We start from the raw sequence: 12,375 nt of genomic DNA, 5'->3' as shown, positions 1-12,375 counted from the left end.
ATTTGTTTGCTGTGGTATTGTACAGAAAATAGGTGTGCCCTCTAAGCTTAGGCCTATAACTGATTTACATGCTGAGTTTTCTTTGTAATTAACCTTCTTTATAATCAAGGTGACTTCTATGGTCGAAAATAGAAGACCAGCAGTCCATTTGCAGTCCATCATGAATAGGGAAAGGAACTTATTAGAATAAAAATGCTATTCTTCCTAAAGCTACGATTTCGCCTCCTGCACTTCACTGTAGAAAAGCTGCTTTGAACCATCCCTGACACCAACCCACTCTGACCAGGCTGCCTGCTATAGATGTAAATAAACTGTACATAGAGTCTTACACAATTGATTCACTGCATGGCCTAGAGCATACCACTGAGTTTCTCTTTCCCTCAGGTTGTCCATCCATAAATTGACTGTAGTAATACTTACCTATCTCATATGAATGTCGTGTGACTTACTGAATCAATAATTATTGCTTACCATTTTTGACCTGAGTGGCTAGTCAAAATGTGGAGCCCTGTACATGTTCCAGTTGGGAGTAGAAATTGGTGGTAGTCAGGTATTTCTTGGATACAGTTTATTTTGTTTACAAAGAATGTACAAGAAGGAAACAAACAGCTTATTTTGCCCACAGTACCAAGAGCACTCTTTTCAGCCTGAGCCTGTGACCCAAAAACCTCTCCCTAGATTTCTTCCAGGGTGAGCCACATGCCTTCAGCTTCTGCTGCAGGTGATCTCTCTCACTCAGTCTGTTCTTGGCTAACCTTAGTTTCTGTGTGATCTCTCTTCCCTTGTACCCACACACCTACCCAAAACAACCTTCAGACAGGAGCTCCCGGGGTTCACACACACCTTTTGTCTTAGGTGGGGCTTATGCATATAGTTATAGGTCACATCTACCAATCTCAAAGAGGTTTGAACTCAATCTATGACAAGGTTTCATCCAGCTCATAACATTATAAGTGAGGCTTGAGATCCATGAATGGAAAAAACAAGACAGGCACTATGTGTTTGTTTGATCTGTTAGCACAGAGTAGGCCTAAACCAGATTTTAAAATACTGTATACAATTTTTCCTTTTTCTTCCCTCCTTCATCAAAGGATTCAATTCATTCAGCCACTATAAAGATTGGAAAGACTTGTCTCTTAGGTTTAGCTCACTGCATGAATTTTAACAATACAGTAGGAGTAGAAAACTGGTATGGTGTCTTAACCTGAACTAAGCTAAATGAAAGTCTCTGTGTGTGTGTTTTTTTTTAATCCAGTTGCTTCCAAGATCCGCTACCTACAGGAATACCATAACCGCGTTCTTCACAACATTTACCCTGTGCCCTCTGGAACGGACATTGCAAACACTCTGAAATACTTTTCTCAGACTTTATTGAGGTAAGTTTTAAATTATGCTATTCAAGAGAAAAAATGTTAGGTGATAAGTATTGATTTCTTCTTGGTTAATGGATCTTATGGATCAATGCTCAACCAGAAGGAGTCAGAGCTCAATATAATTAAAAGTACGGTATGGTATAAATAAATTAGAGCAGTGGCTGTTGCCCAATTTGCCCAGTTGAGCTGCTTATTGAGTGGCTGATTCTAAACAAAACCTGGTTTGCTTGACTCTGCTATAAGTTAGTGGAGTGCACACATGCTTAAAGTAAAGAAGAGAGAAGGTTGCTATAAAATTTCACAAGTTTGACTGTGACCTCTCTGAGAATCCTAAAGCTGTAGGATCCTACTGCGATGAGCCTGAGCAGCAAAACTAGAAGCTGAGCTGTCCCATAGTTCAATGGGCTTTCACATCTGGATTTTTGTCCAGCCTATTATAGCAACGGGCATAAGCACAAAGTTTGGATCCAGATCTGGATCTGAATGACATTAATGGTTCAGAGTTGCTCTGATCTAGTGATTTGGTTTAGTCCACTCTAGTTGCAATATAAAAACCAATAAGTACTAAGTATGATTAGAGAATAGGTTTAGGTAGGTGATATGACCTTTCAACTTGTTAAAGAGAGCTGTTATAGGTTTGGAACTTCATTAGGAACATTACTTGTATTCCAATTTTCCCACAGTATAATGGATTCATTGACCTGAATTTTCAAAGTGGCCTTCAGATGGCCTTTGATATTGTAGATATAATTTTTGTATGCCTACATTTTTGTGGTTCATTTTTCATATGCAGATAGTTTTGAGTTCACGGTGTATTTTTGTGTATAACTACGTGATTTGCCCCTAGAAAAATATTTACGCTTAGAAAATTGCACCCATACTTTCAGAGGCTGCTTTTGAAGTTAGACCATTTGTATAGTATGGAGAGAAGAAACATTCTCTCTTGCTCTAAAATATGTTAACAAGCAAGTATTAAAGTTGAATGAAAAACTCATTGGGGGAGCCCACATTCAGAGACCATGGAATTCAGAAACACTTCATGTTCTATGTTAACAGGAAAATACATGTAGAAATACACATTACCTGCAGAATCCCATTTGGGCTGCAAACTCTCAGGAGCTGTGTTTATACTTCACATTCCCAGATTTCATGAATAAAATCATTTAACCATCATGAAATGTTTAGCTCACTGAATATTTTAGGGTGCTGAACGCACCTGTGTTAACTTAAAAGGCTCTTTCAGGTCCAACAAATGGAATGATGTTCAATTAATATGTTACATTAATAGCCAAAAAATCTTTATAGGGATATTGAGAGTAGCTAGGAAGTGTGGTTCTTATTCCATGTCAGTGTATTTTCAATTGGCTAATCAAACAATGAAAACATTTGAAAATCAGGCAAACACTGCACACAAGACTCTGTGTGCAGCAAAACAGCCTCAGCATGAGCTGAGTGGACCTCCCAAACTATTCAGCCATGCAAATTGTCCTGGATTCTGGCACGTACTCTCCCTCTCACCTCTCATTAGTGACTTGCTCAAAGGTATACATTAGGATAATCCCCATTTGGGTGGAACTCCATCAGTGGCAGCACCGTTGGAATTTGCAGCATAGAAAAGGTGCAAACATTTTACTGCTGTGTCACCTAACTCTGCACAGAGCAATACATTGCATAGTGTATTCTTGGTGAGAAATTCTTCACACTTTATAAGCATTCAAGTTGCTGGACTGAGTGAAGCAGATAGTTTTATAGGTTACAGAAGCAGAATGTAGAGGTCTGCACAACTCCCTTTTCTATGTGGCTGTTTTAAATCTGCAGAATTGTTAATCCCATATGAAGGGAGCAATTCCATTTAACTTCTTTATTTCATGCTAGAGGTTGGACTGAACCAAAACCCTGGTACTGATTACCCTGAACTTGATAAGGTTTGAGGTGGTACTCACAGTGTATATTCAGATCTGGATATAATTTCTTAGATGGCCTCTTTCTTTATAATGGGCAAATCAAAATGCTGAATCTGAACATCCCCCAAATTAGGGAGAGGGCATTAGAAATCCAGCCCTGGATCCAGACCTGAATTTCATATAGGCCTTTGCCCGTATCCTTAAAATAGGCCAGATCAAATCTCTAATTCAGACCTCCTTTAACTTTGGAGTGTTTGAAATCTGGTTCTGGACCTGGGTGCTGTGGTGTGAGCCCACCACAACTTCATACACATGTTCACACCTAGACAGGGATTAGACAAAACACCTTACCCTACACTGAGTGTGGCAAGTGGAAAGAGAGAAACTCCTGTCCAGCGCACGCAATTCCCTTTTCAGGGACCTTAAGAAGGCTTATCCTAAACAAACATCTCAATACCCTGGGCTTGCTCAGGATTTTGTTCAAGAGTTTCCCTGAATGCCATGCATCCCAAGTCGTCTTTCTGCCTCTCACACTATGAGCGCGTCCACACTCATTATTGCACAACGGAGTATAAAACACAGCCAGATATATCCCATTCAGTTGTTAGCATACTAGGCCTTAGCAGATGTAGCTTTTGCAACTTGTTGTACTTTGACAGTACAGTTACTTTTGAGTTATAACATATTGACTTAGTTCTTCCGAGTGGGGCAGTCCCACTGTTTTGGGTCAGAGTCATGTCTGGTGTAATACCGGTAGCTTCAGTTTAGTTGCAGCAGGGATTAACTTGGTCCTTTGGTTCATATACATTTGACTATGTAACAGGCTCGGGGTAGGGGTGGGAAGAAGTGGCTATGGTTGAAAAAAGTGAGGCATTTACCTTTTATGAATAAACATCACATACAATCACCATACACAATGCATAACATATTGATTCATTTAGCTCCTCCTCAATTTTCTCTTTGGGCAGAAGCATTTCTTTACATTACAGCACATGAATTTAAGTTTCATGCATTACTCATTTCCAGCCTTTCCTCCCTCGCTTGAGGATTGACCTAAAACAACATAAACCTCTTACAGAACATCTGCTTTTTTCTTGTTTTCTTAGGAAAAAACTCCTCAGTGCATTTCTTAACTATAGACAAAATTCTTTATTTAATGAACAGTTATTAATGCACAAGATATTTTTATTGCTTTCTCGAGTGTGGAGAGATGCAATTTGTCTGGCACCATGTCTCAAAGAAACACCTTGGGAAGGTAGTAATTTGGAGAATGGTCTATGTTGTAGCAAGGGAGCCCAAACTTTGACCAATTAAGAGATGCATTGGCAACTCATTTGCATATAGTGGGACAGATTCAGTTTGGAGGTGGCCTGCAGATACTACAGGGCCCAGTGTACAGTGCTCTATATTGAGTAGAAAAGGGAACGAGCTACAGTGGCCAGATCTGAATCTGCAGCAAAACTTTCTCAAAGTTCAGGATTGTTATTGGATCTGGAGTTTTGACTGGTTGCATTATAGAACTTGGCATCAGCTGCATATCCAGATCCAGAGATCCTCTGAGTTTGGGGGTGGTAGGAACTGAGGCTTTGGTAGGGGCACATCCCTAATACCTGAATTGAATAGAAGGCCTCTGTGGTCAAGATGGAGTATTGTATGCTGGGACCTGTAGTCTCCATGGCTCCCACCCCTTCATATTAAGGAGAAGGGAGGTGAATGTTAGCCATCACTGCCTTACAGTTTCCAAAACAAGGATTTATTAATGCTCTAATGTCCCTCCTGGAAGTATTGCTCCCAGGGGGCAGCACTTCTGGGTAGTGATGTGTTGGCAAGTGAAGGAACTGGATTTGGTGGGTAACTGGGTAGAATTTGTTCACAGAGAGGGGTTGACTGTAATTTAATACCTCCACATCTCAAATCAGAAGCTGCAAAATGTATCATATGAAAGTCAAGCAAATTAAAAAAAGCAAATCCAAAAAAGAGGAATCAGCACTCTGATAATTCACTTTTAAAATCCTAATAGAGCCTAATAGATCTTTGTTGGTTTACTGAAATGATTTCATAAAAACTGTCAGAACAATCTTATTACCACTTTTCTTAGACTGGACATTGGGTAACAGAAACCAAAATAATTTACAGGCATCCAAGGCACAATAAGAAAAAAAACAACTACTACTATGCAGTAACTTTTCTTAGGGTAGTTTATATTGTATCTATATAACATCTGTATATTTGAGAGATCAGGCATGCCTGACTGTACTTATAAAAATTTTAATAAAATTTATATGGCAAATAAATCAGGCCCTCTCTTGCAAACACATAAGCATGTGTGAAGCTTCCCCATGTGAATTGTCATACTGACTTCTATGGGACAACATGTGAGTAAAGTTACACATGTGTTTAAGTGTTTGCAAGATTGGGGTGTGAATTCTGTGTAGGGTGGGTGGAATTTTCAAAAGTGCTTTCCATTGACCCAGCTCTGCTCCACTGAAGTCAATGGGTGTTTCAGTGCCCCACCTATACTTTACTAGTTTTAACACTGACTTCAGTGGGAGTAGAGGTACGCCAACACTGGCCACTTTTGGAAGCTCACCCTACGTGTACAGTACATGTAAAGCAAGTTGGTCTGTGGTTTAATATATTAAAATAGTATATGATACTTTTATAGGATCATGAAAAAATTATAGATACCTGTAATGCATATTCATTTTCTATTAGGCTAGCGAAAATATAGCTTTGTTGCTTAAGCAGCAATTTATTCTATTTTAAAAATTATTAATCATTTCAGAACAACTGGACTAACGTTTATAACAATTTTTAAAAGATATAACAAGCTGGTTGATTTTTAGCCTCTATTATGATGCCCACTAATTTTAATTTTAATTTTTGAAATTATCTTTCCTTTAGTTTGTAGTGAGTTTTGTTGAATAATAACGTAAGTACATAGCAGCAGGATGTGCAGTTCTATAACTGGTATTGCTTGCTTAGCCCTTAGATTTGGAAGTGACTATTTACCAAAAGAGTGTTTGTATTCATAAAATAAAATGTTCCCTCCCCAAACATGGGCAAAATTAAAAACACACATAAACAACCATTATCATTAGCTCACAAACATATGCTAAAGATCATCTACTATATATTATTTTATAGCTTCTCCAAATGTAGTTTAGTTAACATTTTAGAAATATATTATTTCTAAATCCATGTGCCTGTTTAAACTTCATTATTTCAAATGATACTGACGGAATGTCATGAAACAGTATCATAAAATACATACAGACATTATTTTAATGCGATAAACATGTGATTTTTAAGACTATCTTAACAAACCCACATGTTTATTCTTTGCTAAAACATGTTTCTGAAAGTGCCACACCTATATTTTACAAGTTTTCACTCCCTTGGTTCAAACAATCTTACTGAAAATGTATTTTTCCCCCAAACCTTCTCAGAAGCAAATTCTCCGGCTATTTGAACACAGCTATTCTTTGCATAGCAAGCAGCTCAATTCCCAAATTTTGCTTAACTGTGAAACATGGGTATGGTACTGAAACATGCATTTTTATATTTTTGCTCCTTATGAACCAGATAACACATGAGATGCAATGGAAATTTTTACAAATGGCAATTTTTAATGTTACTATCTTGAAGCATAGAAGTGAATGGTTGCTAGATTTGCCAACACACTGGTATTGGTAGAAATTGCATCTTATGTGGGGTGTATCTGGTATTTTATTATTTGTTTTATAGTGTCATTTCAATGTAATGTGCTGTTCTTTGTGTCTTTGTTGTCTCTTTTTTTTCTTTGTCCCCCCAACAGCATTTTGTCCCGCACAGGGAAGAAGGAGAATCAAGATGCCTCCAATTTGACAGTGCCCATGACCATGTGTCTTTTTCCTGTGCCATTCCCACTCACCCCATCTCTAAGACCACAGGTCAGTTCCATCAACCCTACTGTTACTCGCTCCCTCCTTTACAGCGTCCTGCGAGATGCTCCATCTGAACGCGGCCAGCACAGTCGTGATGCTCAGTTATCAGACTACCCATCATTGGACTATCAAGGACTTTACGTGACATTGGTGACTCTGCTGGATCTAGTTCCTTTGCTACAGCATGGTCAGCATGGTAAGCAGGCCTTTGAATCCTTACCGTACACGTAGATCCAGTGCTTTGAATCCATGTGTGGTATGTAAGGCCTGGTCTATGCTACACAGTTACGTTGACGTAAGCTGCCTTGTGTCAACCTAGCTGTGGAAGTGTCTACACGTAAATTTGGCTCCTGCCGACAAAAATGCCTCTCTACACCGATTTAGTAGCACCACCTCCCTGAGTGGCATAGTCACGGTCAATGTGATTAGGTTAACACAGTGTCAGTGTAGACGCTGTGTTGCTTAAATTGACTGTTACTGGCTTTCAGGGGCAATCCCACAATGCCCCACACTGACAATTCAATCGATACAAGCGCTCCTGATGAGGAGGTGAACTGCCAACACAAGGACCCAAATGTGCGTGCACACAAGCGATTTAATAAGTGCAGTGACTGTATGCTGATGCAAGTTAGATCAACATATTTTGTAGTGTAGACATGGCCTTAATAATATAACAGAGATGGGCCTAAACCTATTCCAAAAATGGAAGTATTTTTATCTGGCCTTTTTGTTTGACTCCATTGAAGAGTCAGGGCCTATTTGCAAATTGTGGATCTGGCTTTGGGTTTGGATTCTGAAGCCCACTAATGCTCAGGGATGTGCAGATCAGGCCCATCTCTGAGTAAAATGTAAAGTAGATTTGATAAAAGATCTTAACAGCATTTTAAGAATGTAATAGAGCAGTTGTTCCCAAACTTGTTCCGCTGCTTGTGTGGGGAAAGCCCCTGGCAGGCCGGGCTGGTTTGTGTACCTGCCACGTCTGCAGGTTCGGCCAGTCGCGGCTCCCACTGGCTGCGGTTTGCTGCTCTGTGCCAATAGGAGCTGCTGGAAGCAGTGTGGGCTGAGGGACGTACTAACCGCTGATTCCAGCAGTTCCCATTGGCCTGGAGCAGCGAACCATGGCCACTGGGAGATGTGATCGGTGGAACCTGCGGACACGGCAGGTACACAAACCGGCCTGGCCCGCCAGGGGCTTTCTCTGCACAAGTGGCAGAACACGTTTGGTTTAAAATGTCACTGGGTAAAAAGAAAGGATTGTAAGTCTGAATATACAGAAATAGAGGGTTTTGCACAGTGCTTTGAATCATCTCATCACAAAATTTATTAGATTTTGATCACATGTTGCTATTTATATTGTTCTTAGTCAACTCCTTCAGTATGCAATTTTGTAGACTGCGGTTATCTTTACTGAAAGCCTGGGGCCCAGTTCTCCCCATCTCAGAATACCAGTGTCTATCTTGATTTCAATGAGCGTCACTTGTACGCTGAGGTGGAGAGAACTGTGCTCCAGGCTGTTAAGCTTTGGTAAGTATATGAATTAATTTTGCAGGAAAGATTTCCCTGTTGCTTTCAGAATTCCTTTGGATAGATAATGTATTTTGATTCCAGTATAGACGTAGGAAGAGATGATATGATGTCTGTACAGTGGATTAAAATTTGCAATTAAACTTATAATTTATTCCTTCCTTCATTTTAGTAATTTCTTTAATAAAATGTAGTTATCAGAACAACTTAGATCTAGAACAATGCTGTTGTGCCTTCAGCCACTTGTATTTTGATTCTGTCAGATTTCACAAGCTAGGCCACATCTGTACTTAGTACTTTTCGTGAAAGATGCTGAGCATTTATTGCAAGAGAGAGGCACTCTGCATCCTGCAGTATGTGACCCTTGCATGGAGGACCTTTGAAGACACTAAAATGGAATACATTAATGATTGTTAGAACTTATAGAGTGCTTTTCAGTCATAGATCTCTAAGCACTTTACAAAGGTAAGTATAAATATCCCCAGTTTACAGATGGGAAAACAGAGGCACAGGCTGCCTAAGTGACTTAAGGACACACAGTGAGTTAGTCACAGAGCTTGGACTAGAAACCCACTTGCTTCAGTAGGAGGTTTTTGTAATTCGTAGGAACATAGGAATTGCCAGACTTTACATCAGACTCAAGGGTACCTCTAGTCCAGTATTCTCTGTCAGTGGCTGGCACCAGATACTTCAGAGGAAGGCAAATGTGGGAGAATATGCCTCCCTCCCGACAAGTCTGATCCTGATGTCTAAAGATTGGTTTAAGCCCTGAAGCACAAGTTTTAATATCCTTTCCACAATTTTTGGTATAATTAATTGTAACTCTGAATATACTTGATATCCATATAAATATCCAATCTCTTTTTAAATCTTAGTGAGTTCTTGGCGTCAATGACTTACTGTGGTAATGAATTCAGCAGTTTAATCACTTGTAGTATTGAAAATACAGTGACATTCTTCCCTCTGAGTCAGCACAGAACCAGTGCCCCAGTCTGGTGTTCTGGAGACACTTTGCTCTTTGAATGAGATTTAAAACATAGGTTCTGATTTCCTGTGGCTATGACAGCTTCTATGGCACTTTTTGCAAGAATAGGTTGGTTAATATACCAATGTCCTGGCCAAATTCTAACTCTGATAGTGGCATTCTCCCTACCTAAACCCACGCCCCTATCCATGTGTTGGTTTCACAGAGTTCATTTTCCCTCTAGACCTGGGGTGGGCAAACGTTTTGGCCTGAGGGCCACATCAGGGTTCCAAAACTGTATGGCGAGCCGGGTAGGGAAGGCTGTGCCTCCCCAAACAGCCTGGCCCCTGCCTTCTCCCACTTCCTGCCCCCTGACTGCCCCCCTCACAACTCCCAACCCATTCAACATCCCCTGTTCCTTGTCCCCTGACCACCACCTCCTGGAACCCCCTGTCCCTAACTGCTCCCCAGGACCCCACCCCCATCCAATCCTCCCTGTCCCCTGACTGCCCTGACCCTATCCACACCCTCGCCCCCTGACAAGCCTCTGCGACCCCCTGTCCCTTATCCAACCACCCCGCTCCCTGCCCCCTTACCATGCTGCTTAGAGCACCAGAACTGGCAGCCACACCGTCTGACCGGAGCCAGGCATGCCACTGTGCAGTCTAGAGCACCGGGGCAGGCTCGCGGCTCTTGCAGCCACGCTGCCTAGCAGGAGCTTGCAATTCCACTGCCCAGCACAGCTAGCTGAGGCTGTGGGGGAGGAGGAACAGCAGGGGAGGGGTTGGGGGATAGCCTCCCTGGCTGGGAGCTCAAGGGCGGGCAGGACAGTCCTGGGCTGGATGTGGCCTGCCAGCTGTAGTTTGCCAACCTCTGCTCTAAACTGTTGCTATTTGCTGTTAAACAGCTGCCTCCTTCCACCCTAGAAGGAAATTCATTATAATGGTTGGTGAAGTGATTCCGGCGTGTTGTTTAAATATCAACTAAATTTCTAAACAATTTTGGGGAGAAAGGCATAATTTAAGTTTGTTATTATGATCGTTTTGTAAACAGTCCATAAATCAAAAAATACATTTTTTAAAATAAAATATAATGATGCTCTGTTTATTGAATTTTCTTTGACAGATCTTGGACAGTCGATTTTTTACACAACCACATGTTTGCTTCCTTTTCTCAATGATGACATCCTGAGTACTTTGCCTTATACAATGATTTCAACATTAGCCACCTTCCCACCATTTCTGCACAAGGATATTATAGAGTATCTCAGTACCTCTTTTCTGCCTATGGCTATATGTAAGTGGAATTCATTCTAATAATGTTACATTTCAGAAAGTATGTAGGTTTTTTAAATAACATTAGACCATAGTTATCAATGTTTTATTTACCATGTGGATGTGGTTACATATTAATCTACTTGCTTGCTACAAAATGTAATTCAATTTGGCTGCTCCTACCAGAGGAAGAAGTTAGACAGAATGTCTACTTTTTATGTTGTATTACTAGGTTATTTCTTTTCACTTAAAGGGTGAAATAAAACATCTTAAAGTGATATACTGTACTAATTACACAGAGAGCTTCCAATGGTAGCAATGAGAGTCCTGAATACAGAGCAAATGTACAATATGTTCCTGAAAATACGGATGCAACAGCAATATGTATAACATTTACTTCGGGATGCACATGAACAACTACTGCCAATATAACTGATGGACATCCAATAGCAGAATTTGGCTCTATTTATCTTATTGTTTTGTACTAAATATTTATGGGTGCCAATGGAATCTGATAGGTAGTTGATTTTCTGCTTTTCTTGAATGGATATTGAATTACTGCATAAAGTTAAAATCCCTGCAGGCTGTGGATCCAAAGCAGTACTGACTAGCTGTGTTTTGAACAGCCATCTATGTACCTGATAAAAGCTTGCTGACCTTTCTGTAGCTGCTGTAAATACATCTTTTTTTCACATTTCACAAATTTGGGGACTGGGGACGACTTTGGAATCAGTTGCATCATAACCAGCTAAATTCCCCTTTCTTATCAGCCCTATAGATCTTTGTTGTATGCAGTATTGTTGTGTAGCCATGTTGGTCCCAGGATATTAGCATCCTTTATCTGACAGTATGAACTATTTCTGCATTCAGAGCTCCATTAATGCTACTGGGAGTTTTGCACAGCAAATCTCTACAGAATATCGGAAGAAGCATGGTCTAGTGTCCTAAAGCATAGGACTTTGAGGAGGTCTGTTATCTACTATTCCTGGCTCTCCCACAGATTTGCTGTGTGACCCTGGGCAGGCCACTTAACAGTTGTGTACCTCATGTTCCCCATTTGTAAAATGGGAATAATAATACTTCCCTATATCATGAGGGTCTTGTGAGGCTTAATTCTATAATGTTTTCTAAAGTTCTTTGATATTGTGGATGGAAGGTCCTATAGAAATACAAATCAATATGCAATAGTCTCACTGTGGTTTAAAGAATCTTGAACTAAAGCCTTTATCTATCCATTATGCTAGATTGTGAAAAATATATTCAACGTAGAACTTTCTATAGAGTGCTCCTCCAATCCTGTATTTCCTCAAATCTCTGAAACTATTCTCCAGAACAACCTGTTAAGCCTAATTCTCCCTTTAGTTAAATGGATACTAGTCCCGCAGTGGATATTGAACATATGTAACTGAG

The 12,375-nt window shown here is 40.3% G+C and overlaps 1 protein-coding gene across 1 annotated transcript in view; it reads left to right on the top strand.

Moving 5' to 3' along the window:
- UNC79 (unc-79 homolog, NALCN channel complex subunit) overlaps positions 1–12,375 on the top strand; it is a 151,830-nt gene that overhangs the window by 7,931 nt on the left and 131,524 nt on the right. The window contains 3 exon segments of the mRNA XM_030558858.1: positions 1,256–1,376; positions 7,095–7,399; positions 10,817–10,987. Of these exon segments, the coding sequence (XP_030414718.1) occupies positions 1,256–1,376; positions 7,095–7,399; positions 10,817–10,987 (597 nt within the window).

Source organism: Gopherus evgoodei, chromosome 4 (genome assembly GCF_007399415.2).
Source record: "Gopherus evgoodei ecotype Sinaloan lineage chromosome 4, rGopEvg1_v1.p, whole genome shotgun sequence".
Classification (NCBI taxonomy): Eukaryota; Metazoa; Chordata; order Testudines; family Testudinidae; genus Gopherus; species Gopherus evgoodei.
This window is presented reverse-complemented; position numbering and strand designations above follow the sequence as displayed.